Source organism: Ranitomeya variabilis, chromosome 6 (genome assembly GCF_051348905.1).
Source record: "Ranitomeya variabilis isolate aRanVar5 chromosome 6, aRanVar5.hap1, whole genome shotgun sequence".
In the NCBI taxonomy this organism is placed as follows: domain Eukaryota; kingdom Metazoa; phylum Chordata; class Amphibia; order Anura; family Dendrobatidae; genus Ranitomeya; species Ranitomeya variabilis.
The window spans coordinates 494,337,242-494,357,660 of NC_135237.1; the positions used below are offsets into that span (position 1 = coordinate 494,337,242).

A 20,419-nucleotide genomic window follows, 5' to 3' on the forward strand; every position below is an offset into this window, starting at 1 on the left:
GGGGAGGTCTGGTGTTGGGTGCAAGTGTTAGGGTTCTGTATAGTGTCCCCTCCTTACCAGAGAGTTGAGGTACCACACCTCTGGATGAGATGCAATACCTCTGTGGCGACTGGACCTTCAAGGGTGCCACACTTACATGTGTTCCAGCTCATGTCTTTGGTTTTAGTTTAGTTTTTTGTACTTTGCTCATACAGGAACGTAGCTCCACATTTTTCAACTGTGCATTTTGTCTATATAGCTTTCCATGATCAAGTGCAAAACATTCAGATCTGGGCACTGCTCTGCGCCCCTGTCAATTTTAAGGTCTGCTGAGATATGGGGAGGTGAACTACTTGAGTTTTGGACAATCCTGACTGAGTACACCTTGTCGCGGTGGGATGGCTTTTATGCTTCTTTGATCAAAACAGTGTTAACTAAGTACCGTATGCTATTTACATGTACTATTACTAATTTATTTACTTACTGCAGGGTATTTGCTCCTTTTGTTTTTATCCAAGGTTTTATCTGCTAAATGGCGACAGTGTGAATGGTTAATTACACATTGCATCTCCCCCACATGTGTTCTCGCTGATTTCTTTAGCTATGCATCATGTTTGCAGCAGGTTATAACAGCCAAAGATGCTCAATATGTTTGTCACAAAAAAACTGACTAATTTGGAGGCTATAGTAGTCGGTAAAAGTGACATTTTTGTTGAATTTGGAGAAACCCCTTATTATATTAGTTGTGTTGAGGTATTAATATTGTTTTGTTTTTTGCTTTTTTTGAATATTTTATTGTAAAACATCAGAAAGTTTGTGAATTTAGCTAATAAACTGAATTAGTAGGGGGGTGGAATATTTGACGGCATATTGCAGAAGTGAAACTTGGTAGTCTGCTTATTGTCCAAAAACCCTTTAAAACAAAGAGAACGCCCCTTTAGGAACATTATTAATAACCTGATAATTGCAATAAGTATTATTATTATTAATATAGTTATATATTAGTAATATTATTATTTCTAATAAATCATCATCAACTTGGTAAAGACTTAAGATATAAATCAGACGCGATTCTTAATAACTTAAGCAATTGGATCCGCCATTCACGGTTCATCCTATCGATGATTTCCTCTGTGCCGTGCTCCCCCCTTTATTTCTCCAGAATGGTTTCTACCATGTTGACAGTGTGAAATTGCTGGTTAGCTCCCATCAGAGCCAAGTGTCTCTCTGCAAAGCAGAAGCACAATCTGCTCCCTTTGTGTCGCCCTGTGAATAAAATCGAAATAATTACTTGGTGAAAAGTGTCATCCGTCCTCGCTGACCATGTACAAGAGTAAGCGCAGGAATCAGAGATGTAAGTACATTTCATTTCTTTCTAAAAACCCTTAGACGATGAGACGTGGGATGGGGTTGCTTATTTTCTTGAGGAGGAAGACATAAATCAATAAATGACATTCATCGGTGAGAATTACTTGCTCGTCAATGATGCATTTTCCAGAAAATGAAAAGGGGGGCAGAATCCGATGTATTAGGGAAAATAGTTCCTTTGTCACTATGGAAACTCTCCGAAATGAACGGCTTTAGAGCAGAAGAAATACATTTGCAAATTTAAGTTTAGCCGAATGCTCTCTGTTTAATGTGGCCTCGAATTGACACATCAGGATGCCACCCGATGGCGTCTAACAGCCTGGTCCACAAATTACAGGCATGGAGCTCGCAAGGTCTCGTCCTATGGAGTGATGAGATGTTCCAGCAGTTAGGAGGAAGAGGTTCATCGGCTGACAGCTGCTTCCATCTTAATGATACAGATATTGCTCATCAAGGGGAGAAAATGTACAATGCTGCTTCATGTGTGTATAGGCGTAGCAGAGCCGAGCCGCTCCATGCAGCAGAGACGAGTTCTTCATTGTATTAAGTACATTACACGCTCAGAGCTGATACAGCTGCATTATATATACATAGCCTTTACATATACATATTTCCACAATAGTAGATATATATATATGTATATTGTATATATATATACACACACCAGTGTGTGTATGTGTGTGTGTATATGTATACATATGTAATTATAAATAAATAAATATATATATATATATATATATATATATATATATATATATATAATATTGTAGATATATGTATAGGATAGATATATAGATGCACGGCTAGATATATTTATAATGTGTGTGTGTATATATTTTTATTTATAAAAATGTGTAAAATTGTATGTATATATATATATGTATATATATATGTACATAAACATATATATACCAAATAATAAAAATGAAGGCAGCACTCCAAAATATTCAGGTGAAAAAAGGTGAAGTTTATTCTGTTCCTTTTTCCCTTAATCTAAATATATATATATATATATATATATATATATATATATATATATATATATATATATATATATACTGTATAAGGTTAGATAAATGTAAAATGTGTATGTGTATACATATATTTATATTATAAAGGGCTGTGAAATTACTGGTGCTATATAAGTGAGTAAAATAAGCAAATAAATATATATACACATACTGTATATACAGTACATACGTGTATATTAAATTATACATGTCTGGATCCTACTTACCCTTTAAATTTGTGGGCTTTTACTCCAGGAGAGGCATGATATTACATTAGGGTCACATCAAAGAGGTACACATTGCCTCGGCTAATGGGCTCTCATGAATTGAGCAAATCAATAAGTACCTTCATTTTTATAAGCATATTCCATGTAGCTGTAATGCCATCCAAATTTCATATGTTCAATGTTTTCATACATCTTACACTGCTGCTGGTTTCTTTTTATATTTATATACATTATATATATATATATATATATATATATATATATATATATATATTTCTAATCTATTATATTATTTTTCTCGGTGTAATGCTGTAAATATGGGTGGGTGCATTGTGGACACTGCTGCTTTCTATCCTCCTGCCCTCTGTAATATAAGTCTGCGGTATGTTTTACAATACTTACCTCCCCTGACAATACTATAGTTACTGTTTTCATAATCTGAGTAATTGAAAGATGCACGGTATCAGAGCCAAGTTTTCATCCCTGTGATATCATTATGTGTCATTTTTGGTTTTGGACAAGACTTCAAGTGAACTCATTATTTTCAGCCAGGGAAAGTAAACTGTATCTGAATATTCTTTTTTTTACTTACTTATTTCCTTTCAATATTTTCCTTTGTGTTCATTCTGTAGTTGTGGATACAGGCTTTGTTTCTCCTCGTATTCTTGCTCACTATTACAAATGATGAGACATTTCTTTGTCTGAATGTTTTTGCTTAGTTACAGCCATGATCCCTTTCACAGCTTGGTGACATCTTGGTGTGTACTGTGACCATTGCACAGAAAAGCTGTTGCCTCAATTAATGACTTATATAAGGTTTATCTGGATCATATACAATGCATATGCATGAGGTTTCTAGATTTCAGGATCAACACACTTAGTACTTAAACTGTGCAGTGCTGTCCATTTATCAAGGTGGTCTCTAAGATCTTGATGGCCAGATTTTGTGGACTTGTATGCGTTTGCTTCCCATGGTCAGTATTTCTAAACTATGGAAGATGTGTGGAAGCAGTTAAAAGTTTGGACACATCGGCTCATGGATGGGTTTTCATATTGGAATGTGCAGATTGTAGATTCAGACTGAAGGAAGCAAAAGAAAAAGGGAACAAAGATGGAAAAAGACCTAAAAAAAAACCACTTGTGAAACAAACTAGAATATGTGTTAACAATAAAGGGTCAGAAATGGAGCACTCAGCAAATATAGATGGTGCTCAAAGGAATATATGAATACTAGAAAAGGGTAACCTTTGGCACTCAATAAGTTCAAATAATTTTTCTTTGAAAAGAAGATTTTATTGGTGACCAGCCGACTATAGACCAACAGACATATTTCCAACGTTTCGGCAAAGTGCCTTTCTCAAGGAAGTCTATTCAAAGAAAAACATCACCATAAATAATCCATATACACATCATGGAACCTCATGAAAACAACTGTACAATGACATATAAGGCTGAACAAATCACTCAATATATGGAAGAAAAAAACATGTAAAGGAAGCATGTGTAAAAAAAGGAAAAAAGAAAGTGAACCAGATAAACCAATAAGAAATCACCATAGTAACCAAAAAAGAAGAGAAGCAAGTTTATTTAAGGGCTTTATTTTTATACATATATATATATATATATATATATATATATGTATGTATATAAACAGTCCATAGGTGAAGGAAGAGGGGATATAGGAACAGGAAAAAAAATTCCCACGAAGCATTGTAAAATTGGCAAAATGAGGGGAAGGGGATGTAGAAAAAAGATAAAGTGCCCGGTCAAATCAAAAGACCTATAGTACTTGTATAAGGTCAATACTGTATGGGGTACCGCAAGTCAAGGTATTACATAGGAAAAAGCATAATATGCTAAAAATAGAGAAGGAACAAAAATGAATAAACGAGTAAATGGAGGCTCAGTGTATCTATGAGCCAAAAAATATGCAGACGACACTGCAAAAAAAGGAGGAAGAAGGCTCTTCCTCCTTTTTTTGCAGTGTCGTCTGCATAAATATAAATATATATATGTATAAAAATAAAGTCTTTAAATAAACTTGCTTCTCTTCTTTTTTGGTTACTATGGTGATTTCTTATTGGTTTATCTGGTTCACTTTCTTTTTTCCTTTTTTTACACATGCTTCCTTTACATGTTTTCTTCTTCCATATATTGAGTGATTTGTTCAGCCCTATATGTCTTTGTACAGTTGTTTTCATGAGGTTCCATGATGTGTATATGGATTATTTATAGTGATGTTCCTCTTTGAAAAGACTTCCTTGAGAAAGGCACTTTGCCGAAACGTTGGAAATATGTCTGTTGGTCTATAGTCGGCTGGTCACCAATAAAATTTTCTTTTCAAAGAAAAATTATTTGAACTTATTGAGTGCCAAAGGTTACCCTTTTCTAGAATATGTGTTACACATTAGTGTTTTGCCATCACTATGGTCCAACTCACCCAAATCATCTCAAATGGGTTGCGGTTGGTTTATTGTGGTGGCCATGTTATCTGACAAAGCACTCCATCCCCTTCCATCTTGGTCACATCGTTCTTACACAGTCTGGAGGTGTGTTTTGGGTCATCATTGTTCTTTTACAACACTAATAATGGTCCCACTAAGCTCAAGCCAGATGAAATGGCAAATTGGTGCAGAATGTTGGGGTAGCCGTGCTGGTTAATTGTGTGCTTGGAATTTGGAATAATTAAACAACACTGTCACCACCAAAGCTCTACCACACCATTAAACTTCCTCCTCCATGCTTCACGGTGGGCATCGCACATGTAGACACTGTCTGTTCACAATTTCTGTTTCTCAAAAAGAAATGTGATTGGTACCAAAAATATCAACTTTTGTTTCATTAGACCACAGAACAGATTTTCACTGATCTAATGTCCAGTATATACTTGTTTGTGGCCCTCAGTAATGGCTTCTTTGCAGTCTTGCTTCTTGTAGTCTTCTCTGAACAGTTTATGTTGAGATTTGTCTACAAATTCATGTCTGTGCATCAATATACGTATTACTTTTAGATCATTTTTTAAAAGCAGCACAATTTTTTTTGTCTTTATAAGTAAAAATATGGTACTATGATAGAATAATTTAGAGCCTTATAGATATAGTGTTCAGCATAACTGAGCACACCCCCTTTGAAAAGTACTATCATTCTTAATCAATATGTTACTGAATGTAAGAACAATTTCCACATTTTTGACAAGACTGAGTTTTACACATTTTTTAACCCATAACATGAAAGTAAGGTTAATAATAGAACTTCGATTACAACATTTTCAGTTTTACTCCATTTAATTAATGCATAAATGAATACACCACACATCAAAAACTACTACATCTACTATTTTGCATGCCCTCCTTGACTTTTAATGACATCACCAAGTCTTCTAGGCATGGATTGATCAAGTTGGTGACATATTGCAACATCAACCTTTTCCCATTCTTCAAGAACGACCTCTTTTAGAGCCTGAATGCTAAATGGAGAGTGATGTACTACTTGTTTTTCCAGAATTCCCCAAATGTGTTTGATTGTAGAGCTCTGGAGACATACTTGGCCACTGAATGACTTTCACTCTTTTTTTCTTTAAAAATGCTGCAGATGTATGTTCAGAACCAATGTCATGTTGGCATTTCTACCAAGGGCACGGATTGATGGTAGCATCTTCTCTTTCAATACATAGCAAATCGTCTGTGAATTCATGATATCATCAATAAAATGTAGCTCCCTGACACCAGCAGCACTTATGCAGCTCTACATAAGTACACCACCACCACCACCATGTTTTACTGTAGGCACTATTTATACTTATGAGTATATGACATGTGTATACCTATTTCACTTACTGTGTCATTTCTGAGCTGTGTGCCATGTTAATTCTGTCTCCCTTTCTAAGGCTGGGTTCACATTGCGTTTATATGGCACGTTAGATGGACTACGTTACACCGCGGCATAACGCGGTGTAACGTAGTCCGTTAACGCCACCATTAAGTCCTATTTCGGACGCATCGCTAGCGCACACCCACAATGGGCATGCGCTAGCGATGTGCTGTCATTGAGTGACGGACCCTGGGACGCGGGCTGCAGCGTTTCCGAGTCCATCACTGCTAGCGCAGATAGAGCATCTGCTAGCTCTATCTGCGCTAGCGATATGATATATCGTCACTTGCGTTAAGAGCAGCCCTTTAACGCATGTGTTGAATGGGCTGCTGTTAACGCAATGTGAATCTAGCCAAATATTGTTAATCCAAAGCAGACTACATTTCCTATAAGGCGTTTAGTGTTGCATTTGCAGCAGCGTCTCATTACACTGGAATTATTCTGCCCCAAATGTTATGCATGGGCAGATAGTGAAAGATCAGTGACATGTAACTGCTTTCCAAGCCTTAAACATGACCGAGTGCTATTCAATTTGATATAGGAAAGTATTTGGACCCATAGAGTAGAATGGATGTATTCACACATACATTAAAATCATTAATTCTGGTGTTAGAGCCAAGAGACTCCATGAGCTTATCCTATTCAGATCCAATTTTTAGGATCAGAATAGGACATATTGATCTGTGTGTCAGTCAATAAAATATAGGGCAGCACACATACATTTATAAGTGTCAATGTAGCCTTATATTACAAAATCTCAGCTTTAGCTCGTTTCCCTACCTCCTGCTTGTAATAGTTTTTTTCCTATCAACCTTACAAGCAGGAGGCAGGAAACCATTGAGAATGTGTAGCATGTAATTTGATTGGTTTCTTTGCACATAGCATTCATAGAGAATACAGGTGGCCAGTGTGAGTCAGAGGAATTTGATAACTACAACTAATCATTGCATGGACTCACCTACACGGACAAAGGAGACCTTTGCTTGGTGAGAAGAAAAAAGGTCTAGGAAATTTCAGGAGGGATTCAATAGTTAGTGATCTCAACCTGTAGTTCACAAGAAGTATGAGACAGAACACCTCTGAACATAGATTTGCATGTACTGGACTGATGGTCATACAACACAGCTGCTCATAATGGAAAAGTCAAAATGTGTGACTACAACTAAGATGGAAAGACGCAAATAATTTCAGGTAAAATGTTACTGAAAAAAATCATATCACATGATAAATCACAAGTGTGCCTAAAATGTTTTGTATATATTATATATAAAGAAAAAAAGAGAGAGGACAGAACCATCAGAAATCATACAATGATCTAATGCCTCTCAACAAGAATATATATAACTGAACATGAGGTTCCTAGTTTAACATTCTGATCAGACTGTATGAAGCCCACTGCCATGTCACGGCAAACCTCATAGTGGGAACTACCGCCCTAACAGAGCAGAGCCATGAGCCGACCACCACCACAGCAGCCATGCACTGGCAGAGCAGATGGCCCAGACTCTCCAGACCGCGCAGCCATCAGCACAAAACCACAGCAACAATGGCCACCACACAACACAAAATGAAAGGAGTCCCCATCGCCCCAAGGAGTGGAGCCGTGCGCCGACCACTGCCACAGCAGCAATGCAGCAGCAAGGCAGATGACCTGGAGTCTCACAGCACCCATGCTGCAAGACGGAGTCCCCATGACTCCAGACCGTGCCGCCCCACCAGCCCAAAACCACAGCAGCAATGGCCGCCACACAGCACCAATACAAAGTGTAAGGAGCAATGAAACTCACCTCCATCAGGCTCTTCAGTGAGAGCAAAAATGGGCTAGACCCCTTACTTTGCAGTCTCCTGCTAATTAAAACAACCTGTGCCAAATGGGAGGAGTGCACATCCAAAGATATATTATATATAAGTTAAGCTGTAGTTACCATAAGAAAAACAAGGAAACATCCAACCAAGAATGGTCAAAGGGGAAGCAATCATCTACAGCATAGTAACATAGTAACATAGTTATTAAGGTTGAAGGAAGACTTTAAGTCCATCTAGTTCAACCCATAGCCTAACCTAACATGCCCTAACATGTTGATCCAGAGGAAGGCAAAAAAAAACCATGTGGCAAAGAGTAAGCTCCACATTGGGGAAAAAAATTCCTTCCCGACTCCACATACGGCAATCAGACTAGTTCCCTGGATCAGCGCCCTATCAAGGAATCTAGTGTATATACCCTGTAACATTATACTTTTCAAGAAAGGCATCCAGTCCCCTCTTAATTTTTAGTAATGAATCACTCATTACAACATCATATGGCAGAAATCTCAAACTCTGCTGGACATATAGGCCGCACATAGAAAAAAATTGAATTTAGGGGGCGCATTCTTTGCAGGCCAAAGTGAAATTTTTAGTGATACCTTTTTTACACCTTTTGAACTTTTTTGCCATGTTTATTTTATTTTTTTACAGCTTGGGTCATTATGGATGTGGCGATAACACACGTGCACTTTTTTGTTTAGTTTATATATAAAGCAGCATTTTTAGTGGCAAAATATTATATCATGCTTTTATTTTGAACTTTTTATTTTTACAATTTTGTTTCCCCCAATTGGCCACATGCAGAAATATTGCCTGACAATTACCACCATATAGTTATTCTGGCAAACATCTTGTAGTAATGTGCTTTATCCTGGTCTCCATCTTGTAGTCATGTCCCCAACCTTGGTCCCCTTCTTGTAGTAATATCCCCATACTGGTCCTGATCTTGTAGTAATGCCCTATTTTGGTCCTCATCTTGGGGTAATGTCCCCATCATGGTCCTCATACTCACATTGGAGTACTGTCCCTCATCCTGGTCCTCATCTTCTTGTAATGTCACCTATCCTGGTCTTCTTTTTGTAGTAATGTCCACATCCTGGTCCTCTTCTTGTAGTAATGTCCCCATGCTGGTCCTGATCTTGTAGTAATGTCCTCATCTTGTAGTCATGTCCCCATTCTGACCCTCTTTTTTTAGTAATGCCACATCCTGATCCTCATCTTGTAGTAATGTCCCCATCCTGGTCCCTTTCTTGTAGTAACACCCCATCCTGGTCCCCAGGAGGTATGGGACAGAAATGCAAGTTAAAAAAGACACACAGACAATACAGGGATAACAGAAAAACTCTACTATACAAAAGCACTAACCAACAATAGGGAGGAGGATAGGGACAGGGAGGAATAAACTAAATGGGAAAAGGGACCAGAAGATAAATACACATGTACTACAGCAAACCACAATTCACTACTACAACAACCCCACTCCAACCACTTAGCTTTAGCACACAGTACAGGAAGACTAATCTTTCACTGGCAGGGATAGTATCTCAGCTTTACAGTATTGATGACCTATCCTAAAATTGAGTAATCAATATCAGATTGCTGGTGGTCTAACAGCTGGCACCTCCACTCATCAGCTGTTACCAGCTCCAGTGGCAGCCGAAGTAAGCAGGGAACACAACTCGAAGAGCACAGCTTCATTAGCCATGTTTGTACTTGAATAATAGCTGAGCTACAGATTTCGACAGCAGCCTCTACAGAGTGCATAGAGCTGTGCTGTTCCATATCTGTGCATTGTTCACATCTGGTTGTCACTAGAGCTGATAACAGCTGATCGGTGGAGGCGCCAGGTAATTGACCCTCAAATTTGATATTGATGACCTGTCCTAAGCATAGACGAGCAATACCAGAAGGCTGGAAAAACCCTTTAACTGCCTCTCTTTTGAACAGGGGACCTGTTGGACCCAACACTTTTTAAAAAAATAGCACCCATCTGAGCTAGAAGCCACTAAGAAAAGCATGCTTTTATATGATGATCCCAAAATGTTTTCCTTTCATTCATAGGAAAGTTTTTGCAGATATTTTATTTTCCCTGTTGGAGCAAGTATTGCTGACACCACAAAACGTCTTGTTTCTATTAAATATTGGAGCGTTGTCACACTCAGTTGCACCTTTATCTTCTCCCTGTTTCTTGCTGATTGAATTCATTGATTGCTGTTGCATAGATGAATACTGATGGCTTTAATAATACTGATGGCTTTAATAATACTGATGGCTTTAATGACAGGATGATAAAAGGATCAGAGATGCTTATTAGATAAAAGTAGACAGAATTAGTTAGACATAAGGCATGCACAGGATGAATAGTAATTCCTGTACAATCTCACAGTCTCCGTGCCTCATTTACTTTTCTTGCACTCAGTGCTCTTACTATGTGTTCTTGGTTATTGCATTCAATGGTATCTAAATGTGATGTCCTGCCACAATCCCAACCAGAAAATACCAAAAACCTATGTATCACATTAGAGATGCAGTGGCTTATACTACTGTCATCCTTGTGTAAGGGAGCGCTAGGGCCATAGTCGTGGCTGAGGTAAAGGGCTCCAACGTGCCCTGGTCTCCCATCACATGCAGTTCACAGTTCTCTGTCAGCCTACCTGTTGCTCCATGCTCCACTTCATCAGGGCTTCCTCTGGACTCTAGCTCACAAACAGAGACACAGTCCATTTCCAACTTTAAACAAGTAACTTTACTGTTGTCTGTTCTCAGCCCATTCAAATCAATTACAGCATACACTTCAGGTTCCACACAGTTTGTCTCCTTCACTTTCCCTGTGCTCTCCCTGTCAACCTTCAGCATGTACCTGGGTCATCCTGTCCCATCCAGCATCACAGCGTCCTCTCTGTCTAGCTTTACCACACTCAGATGCTCCCCTGTCCGCTTCGCCCCAGATAAAAGGGCATCTGTCCACCAAGCAAGCTGCCACATGATGAGCGACCTGTGTTGCTGTACTGCTGTTAGCTGTCTCGCTACCATCTGCGCTGTCATAATCTGTGCTTCTGTAATCTGTGCTGCCATCTGTGGCCCTCAGGCCCTTAACGGCTGGGCTCCTGTCTTAAAATGTCACGGGGCTGACTGCCCTGTCATGGCTCTCTGGCCCAACTGACAAAAATGCCGGATGTGCCTCGGCTTAACCACAGCTAGCCCCTCCTACATTAACTATTTACACTCTGAGCATCACTATATCCCCATCTAGTGGGCCAAACAGAGTACTACGCTTTCCCTATGATAAACAATCTCCTTATACAAAGCAGCAGTAATAAATATGTACATTATGAAACATACCCAATAGCAGTAGTCGAAGGCAAAGCATAATATTATATATAAATATATATTATAACATACGGTACCGGGACGGGCAAGAAAAATGCAAGGACATAATGCACCCCCTTACACTTGTATTAATATAATTGAAGTATGATGCATCTTACAAAATGAATAGTACAGGTGTAGCTGAGCTGTGTCTGATATTTCATGTTTCTTATGGCTATTTTTTACTGAGCGAGGAGTATGATGCCTATTACTACAATAGCTTTCCCATCCTTTTTATGGGTTCGAATTGGCAGAATTAAGAAATATTACAATATACTTGGCCCTTCTTATCCATCTCCACCTGTACCCAATAATGCAGTGATTTAATGATTTAATGATGGAAACAGATGAATAGTGCCTGATCTCCCTTGCTGAGCGTCATACAGTAATGGTGACCCATTAGTGCCCCCCACATGGTAATAATATACCTCTTTTTAGCCTACACTGATATAGTCACTTCTACACAGAAATAACACACTGCCATTGCTTACTGTGCCATGGTTCTAATGTTTTCATAATGCCACTATCCAATCCACTTGTCCGTAAAGGTCTTAAAAGCCTTTTTCTGGCACACACCTAATAGCAAAAATCACTGTCCTTTTTCAATGAAGGCAAAGCAAGAATAGGTTATCACCCAGATAGTAACTCAGGTCCTGCTATGGGCTAGGGATTTTATGTTTATGGTTTTGTGTGACCAAACTAGGACTAGCTGAGCTGTGTCGGAGTAACAAGCATTCACTGGCTACTCTGACACCTCTGTGCTAGTCCTAGTTCGGTCACACAAGATGGCTATTGTCCATAGCAGTTGGTGACACTGGCTGTTTAGTGCACACGGCCTGGGCAGTCTCCACTCAGAGAGATTTTGGCTTGTCTTTCTGTAGCTCCAAAACAAACCACTCTGCTGAGCTTCCCCCAGCTGACTGAGCAGTAAACATATAGCCTGGTTCTAGTCATAGCTATCCAGGTGCACCTAATCAGAACCTGTAGTGATAAACAAGGATTAAATCCTTTCTGCCTTTCCTAATATATTTACTATATATTTACTATTTATATATTGTGACAAAGGCACTGGCAAAGTGCTGGAGAGGAGATACGTTTCACTGCGCTTAATGGCTTCAGTGATGTGAAACCCAGAAATTTTCCTTCAGCACAGTAAGTGCTGTGAGGGATTAACAGCCAATTTGTTTCAAGGGCTGGGTTTTTTGTGGACAACCATAGAGCGGATGGGAGGTTGTCCACCTTATCTTTACCCCAGGGTGTGGTCTGTGGCTTAAATAGCAGGCCTCCAGAGGTAGACATTGTTCAGCATGTGAGGAGAGAAGAACTCCAGGAAAGTGTTGATCTAAGAGCTAAACTGAACCTAGAGGTTTTGCTAATAATGGGTGTGGCAGATCACAACAGCTGCAGAGACTGTGAGATATCATTTTGTTATGCTCTCCGGCTTTGCCAGAAGGACTTTGCTTATTTTCCATTTAGGATGGTTTATTCCGCATATACAATAAACCAATTGAAGATCTAAAGAGACAGTGTACCTGTGTCTACCCCAGTGCACAGCCAAGTGAGCCTATCTTCCACTATATATATATATATATACACAGTATATACAGGTCCTTCTCAAAAAATTAGCATATAGTGTTAAATTTCATTATTTACCATAATGTAATGATTACAATTAAACTTTCATATATTATAGATTCATTATCCACCAACTGAAATTTGTCAGGTCTTTTATTGTTTTAATACTGATGATTTTGGCATACAACTCCTGATAACCCAAAAAAACCTGTCTCAATAAATTAGCATATTTCACCCGACCAATCAAATAAAAGTGTTTTTTAATACCAAACAAAAAAACCATCAAATAATAATGTTCAGTTATGCACTCAATACTTGGTCGGGAATCCTTTGGCAGAAATGACTGCTTCAATGCGGCGTGGCATGGAGGCAATCAGCCTGTGACACTGCTGAGATGTTATGGAGGCCCAGGATGCTTCAATAGCGGCCTTAAGCTCATCCAGAGTGTTGGGTCTTGCGTCTCTCAACTTTCTCTTCACAATATCCCACAGATTCTCTATGGGGTTCAGGTCAGGAGAGTTGGCAGGCCAATTGAGCACAGTAATACCATGGTCAGTAAACCATTTACCAGTGGTTTTGGCACTGTGAGCAGGTGCCAGGTCGTGCTGAAAAATGAAATCTTCATCTCCATAAAGAATTTCAGCCGATGGAAGCATGAAGTGCTCCAAAATCTCCTGATAGCTAGCTGCATTGACCCTGCCCTTGATGAAACACAGTGGACCAACACCAGCAGCTGACATGGCACCCCACACCATCACTGACTGTGGGTACTTGACACTGGACTTCAGGCATTTTGGCATTTCCTTCTCCCCAGTCTTCCTCCAGACTCTGGCACCTTGATTTCCGAATGACATGCAAAATTTGCTTTCATCAGAAAAAAGTACTTGGGACCACTTAGCAACAGTCCAGTGCTGCTTCTCTGTAGCCCAGGTCAGGCGCTTCTGCCGCTGTTTATGGTTCAAAAGTGGCTTTACCTGGGGAATGCGGCACCTGTAGCCCATTTCCTGCACACGCCTGTGCACGATGGCTCTGGATGTTTCCACACCAGACTCAGTCCACTGCTTCCTCAGGTTCCCCAAGGTCTGGAATCGGTCCTTCTCCACAATCTTCCTCAGGGTCCGGTCACCTCTTCTCGTTGTACAGCGTTTTCTGCCACATTGTTTCCTTCCAACAGACTTACCATTGAGGTGCCTTGATACAGCACTCTGGGAACAGCCTATTTGTTGAGAAATTTCTTTCTGGGTCTTACCCTCTTGCTTGAGGGTGTCAATGATGGCCTTCTTGACATCTGTCAGGTCGCTAGTCTTACCCATGATGGGGGTTTTGAGTAATGAACCAGGCAGGGAGTTTTTAAAAGCCTCAGGTATCTTTTGCATGTGTTTAGAGTTAATTAGTTGATTCAGAAGATTAGGGTAATAGGTCATTTAGAGAACCTTTTCTTGATATGCTAATTTATTGAGACAGGTGTTTTGGGTTATCAGGAGTTGTATGCCAAAATCATCAGTATTAAAACAATAAAAGACCTGACAAATTTCAGTTGGTGGATAATGAATCTATAATATATGAAAGTTTAATTGTAATCATTACATTATGGTAAATAATGAAATTTAACACTATATGCTAATTTTTTGAGAAGGACCTGTACACAGGTGCATCTCACAAAATTAGACTATCATGAAAAAGTTAATTTATTTCAGTTCTCCAATACAAAAAGTGAAACTCGTATATTATATAGAATAATTGCAAACAGAGTGATCTATTTCAAGTGTTTATTTCTGTTAATGTTAATGATTATGGCTTACAGCCAATGAAAACCCAAAAGTCATTATCTCAGTAAATCAGAATATTTTATAACACCAGCTTGAAAAAATGATTTTAAAATCCAAATTATTGGCCTACTGAAATGTATGTTCAGTAAATGCACTCAGTACTTGGTCAAGGCTCCTTTTGCATCAATTACTGCATCAATGCTGCGTGGCATGGAGGCGATCAGCCTGTGGCACTGCTGAGGTGTTATGGAAGCCCAGGTTGCTTTGATTGCAGTCTTCAGCTCGTCACCATTGTTGGCTCTGGTGTCTCTCATCTTCCTCTTGACAATACCCCATAGATTCTCTATGGGGTTAAGGTCAGGCGAGTTTGCTGGCCAATCAAGCACAGTGATACTGTTGTTTGTAAACCTGTTATTGGTACTTTTGGCAGTGTGGACAGGTGCCAAGTCCTGCAGGAAAATGAAATGTCCATCTCCAAAAAGCTTGTCAGCAGAGGGAAGCATGAAGCGCTCTAAATTTTCCTGGTAGACGGCTGTGCTGGCTTTGGTCTTGATAAAACACAGTGGACCTACACCAGCAGATGATATGGCTCCTCAAACCATCACTGATTGTGGAAACTTCACAATCAGAACAGAACAGTTCTAGTCTGCAAAAACTACACCTGATACCTTATTATTCTGTCCTCCTGACAGCAACATCAAAGTTCATGGAAAAATTCACACTTTTGCAATCTTTACATGCGGGAATTGAATAGTGAAAGTGGCATGTATGACTGGCTGAAAGCTTTCTATGTTCTGCCCCTGTGTTTATCTACAGATAAGACCCTACACATGAAAGGATTTAGCAATATTTTGTATTGACATAAGAAGATTGGCCTTAACACTGATATTTCCGGATGCTTTCCACTCTGCTGGATCATTTTCATCATTTCTGTTTTACTGGCAGGCAGGGAAAGTCAATGATACGTCTTAGAGTTCAGCTTCTTGCTTGTGAATGAAGGTAGCATTTTATCTTTAGAACAGAGGAACTTCTGCGGTCATTACTCACTGTCACATAATTATTATGTTACCATTCAATGTCACACTGGCTGGAACACACTGTGATCACAGCCACATCTTAGCATCAGACCAGACATCTTAATAGACATTGCCAAGAGCTCGCTCATTAGTGGTTTTGCATAGTGGATGGTCAGGCCATGTATCACTTTTCCGCTTGATTAAATCCTGATAATGGAAAAAAAATGTAGGATGATGAGTTGACATGACAATTGTATAAAATGGTCCAAGAATCATAGCCTTGAAATCTAGCGCAAATGGAAAGCGTGTTTAGGCTTCATTGCTTTATTGTGTGTGATGTAGCGATCACTAAGCGGGTTGGGGTACACTCACTTGGCAGCGATAAAATGTACATTTGGTGATTTTAGTAAACCGGAAGCAAATGGTTGCCAGCTATATGGATGAAAATTGTGTTTGACATTGTTTTATTCCTTTATGTGTTAGTTTTCAACATTTGCTGGGCCAAATTGTTTGCATATTTTATCATGGATAGTCAAATTTTGCCTAATTTTTTTTTTGTGTGTGTGCATGGCAAATACAAAGCCAAATTTATCACCAGATGTCTGTAAGCTTATTATTCTGAGAGTGAATTCAGGCAAAAGCCAAAAAGAGGTAGCTATGGAATTCAACTGCTCTCAGAGAAGGTTATGAAACAGCTGACAAACCTAGAAGTGGACGACCACGAAAAACATCCTCCAAAGGTGATCACATTATTAAGAAAAAGTCAGTATCTGATGTCCATAAAAGTGCTGTACAGATTTTGCACGAAATGGAAGAAGAATATGGGGGTCAAAGTGAGTTGACAAATTTGGTGCTATGGCTAAAAGCAGTAGGGTTGAATGCTCAAGTTCCAATCATTAAGCCTTTCATCTCTGCAAAGAACCAGAAGGTCGGACTTGATGTTTGCCAAAAACACAGCTAATGGTATAAGGTATTGTGGTCTGATGAATCCATGTTCAATCTGTTTAGTAGTGATGGCAAGCATTATATATACCACTCAACTGGAAAACATAATGATGTAAGGTACCAAACACCTACAATGAAACATGGCGGAGGCAATGTCATGGTTTGGGGCTGCTTTTCTGCATCTGCCATTTGCCTTCTGCATAGAATTGATGTAAATAAGAATGCTACCATGCACAAGGATATACTGGAGAATGTAATGCTGCCACATGGTAAAACCAAAGTAGGCAGGGCATGGAAATTCCAGCTAGACAATGATCCTAATCACACATCCAATTTAGTTAAAAATTGGTTAGCAAAGAAAATGTTGGCCTGTTGCAATGGCCAAGCCAATCAACTGATTTACACCCTGTAAGAGCATCTTTTGGATGAGTTAGGGTGATGATGAGTTGTGGCCTGTACCCATAGTAATAAAGAGGAATTGTTTGCAAATTTGCAAATGAAATGGAGCAAGATCCCTCAGGATGTCTTGAATACCCAAGTAGCTTCAATGCCCCGTCGGTGTGGTGCAGTAATAAAGCAAGAGGCTATGCTACAAAATACTAAGTTATGGCATTGTAAACAATGAATTACTCTCTATGATGTGATCAATAAATAGTATATGATAAACTTTTGGCAGTCAGTTCTCTTTAGTTAAATGACCATGTCTATATTCTACAGCATTTTGGTTAAAATTAAGATCTTGCATGATGACATTTTCATGCACTTTCAGTTCATCACCAGGAAAATATCATCATAACACAAAGATACAGAAGTAATCATGCTTTTAATAAAAATGCAAAACTTTTGGTCGCCACAGTATGTTATTGGCTTCTGTTAAAAGTTTGTCTGCAATCTTCATTCCTTCATTTATCAGACCCCGTTATATTCGGTTTGTTTATGATATTCCTTTTGTTTCGGTCTTTTCTGATATGGCCATGTCCTTCTCAGAAATACATACCAGATGTAAGGACCAAATGTCCATGGTACTGCTGTTGTCACTAGCTGTCATGTATCAGCACAGCTTCATTCCTGTACTGATTTCCCCTGTATGTGCTTTCCTCCTTATCTACTGCTTGATTTCCCTGCTCTATCTAAGATAGTAGATTATTTATCTCTTCTCTACACTCTAATCTGTGGATTACTTTTTCCCTTAGTGGTTCTATCCTTGACACAGAGAAGGAAGTGGGAGACCCATCAGAGGCATTAATACAGCTCTAACAATATTTTGTCAAAATTTGCATACCCGCTAGATAGGTGAATTACTTTTGCAGCTGAAAAATGTTAAGAAATCGTTAATGAAGATTATTTAATAAGTTGATTCATTTTGCATTTTAGAAGCAAATAAAGAAAGATATTCAGTGCAAAGGTGTCCATAGCCCAAAAAGTGAAAAGTCACTTTAGAAGGGTATATCCACACATGGCAGATTTGTTGCAGATATTTCGGGGATTGTACCATTAATATTTATTTTTCAATTATGTTTTCAGAATTTCTTAAAATAGCTGCAGAAATAAATAGATTCTCATATATGGAAGAGGTTTTCAGTTAAATCAATTTCCGAAGCAAATCTGCCACATAAACATGCACTAAATATTTCTGTATTGCCCTAGCGAGTCTTGGATGTCACTGGATTATACAGTGTATGCAGCCATTTAATTAAATATATATATCATTAGTCAGATATGGCTTTCTACGGTGGTAATAACTAATTCCACTGAATTAAATGCTATACACACCTTTGATGTAGAGCATATTATTGTTACATATGTTAATGGTTAGTTTAAGTTAACAAAACTGCATTATGTTTCAGTCTGCAATCTTGATTGCGTCATTAGTTTTTAGAACCCTTAGGGTACCGTCACACAGTGCAATTTTGATCGCTACGACGGTACGATTCGTGACGTTCTAGCGATATCGTTACGATATCGCAGTGTCTGACACGCAGCAGCGATCAGGGACCCTGCTGAGAATCGTACATCGTAGCAGATCGTTTGGAACTTTCTTTCGTCGCTTGATCTCCCGCTGACATCGCTGGATCGTTGTGTGTGACAGCGATCCAGCGATGTGTTCGCTTGTAACCAGGGTAAACATCGGGTAACTAAGCGCAGGGCCGCGCTTAGTAACCCAATGTTTACCCTGGTTACAAGCGTAAACGTAAAAAAAACAAACAGTACATACTCACATTCCGGTGTCTGTCCTCCGGCGTCTCAGCTTCTCTGCACTGTGAGCGCCGGCCAGCCAGAAAGCGAGCACAGCGGTGATGTCTGACGTCACCGCTATGCTTTCCGGCCGCTGTGCTTACACAGTGGAGAGAAGCAGAACGCCGGGGGACAGACACCGGAATGTGAGTATGTACTGTTTGTTTTTTTTACGTTTACGCTGGTAACCAGGGTAAACATCGGGTTACTAAGCGCGGCCCTGCGCTTAGTAACCCGATGTTTACCCTGGTTACCCGGGGACTTCGGCATCGCTCCAGCGCCGTGATTGCAACGTGTGACCGCAGTCTACGACGCTGGAGCGATAATCATACGATCGCTGCGACGTCACGGATCGTGCCGTCGTAGCGATCAAAATGGCACTGTGTGACAGTACCTTTATATGCACTTTGCTGCCTTATCCAAGTGATAGATTATTTACTTATGAGAGTGTCCCTCCCTGTAATACAGGCTGAATGTGAAATCGGTATATAACCAAGTTGCTGCTGTCTTCGCTTGCTTTCACGCATCAGCACATCTCAATATTCTACTTTTCTCTTCTAGTACTTTCCTCCTTATCTATAGCCTATTCTTGGTGCTGGCAGAATTCTAATATCGAGTAACCACCCACAACAAAAAGGCAAAGAAAGAATTCCAGAGTTTGTGAATCAGGATAGTTCCTGGACAAACCAGGCTGGTTTGTGAATCAAATATCAAATGCAGTTGTTACTTGTTTTGGGGGAATGAGAGCAGCAGAACCCTTCTACAAATTTTGTGTAAGAGGACAGTTACGCTTTTAAAGACATTCCTGTTCATTTCCAATGATTTTTTAATGTTTATTATAACAATATAATGGCAAAGCGATGTTGATTAGCTTTTATAGTTTATATATCAGTCTAAGGCCGGGATCACACGTGCGAGAAACTCGCACGAGTCTCGCATCTCAATACCACGGATGCCGCCGGCACTTGGACGGAGCACTCAGCTGCATAGAAATGCATGCAGTCACATGCTCTGCTACCGAGTGCTGGCTGCAGTGCCAGGTATTGAGATGCTAGTTGTATATATATATATATTTAGACAAGCTCAGGTGAACCCTTTAATACACTCCAGCTTCCATTTTTGCAGCATAGTGCACAAAGGTACATGTTAGAGATGAGCAGATTCATTAGCCGAAGATCGAATTTGAGTCGAATTTCCTGAAATTTGTGGTTCCACAGAAATTCAAACATTTTGAAATTTGATTCTCTGTT

General features: G+C 39.4%; 1 protein-coding gene across 4 annotated transcripts in view; it reads left to right on the forward strand.

Annotated features, from left to right (window-relative positions):
* The window catches only part of RALYL (RALY RNA binding protein like), an 869,832-nt gene that overhangs the window by 636,588 nt on the left and 212,825 nt on the right, over positions 1–20,419 (forward strand). The window contains exon 1 of one of the 4 annotated variants that reach the window (XM_077270746.1): positions 1,173–1,333. The exons of the other annotated variants lie outside the window; for them this stretch is intronic. Within the exon in view, the coding sequence (XP_077126861.1) occupies positions 1,303–1,333 (31 nt within the window). The 5' untranslated portion in view covers positions 1,173–1,302. Of the gene's footprint in view, positions 1–1,172; positions 1,334–20,419 lie in introns of those variants that run through there. 4 annotated transcript variants of the gene reach the window in all.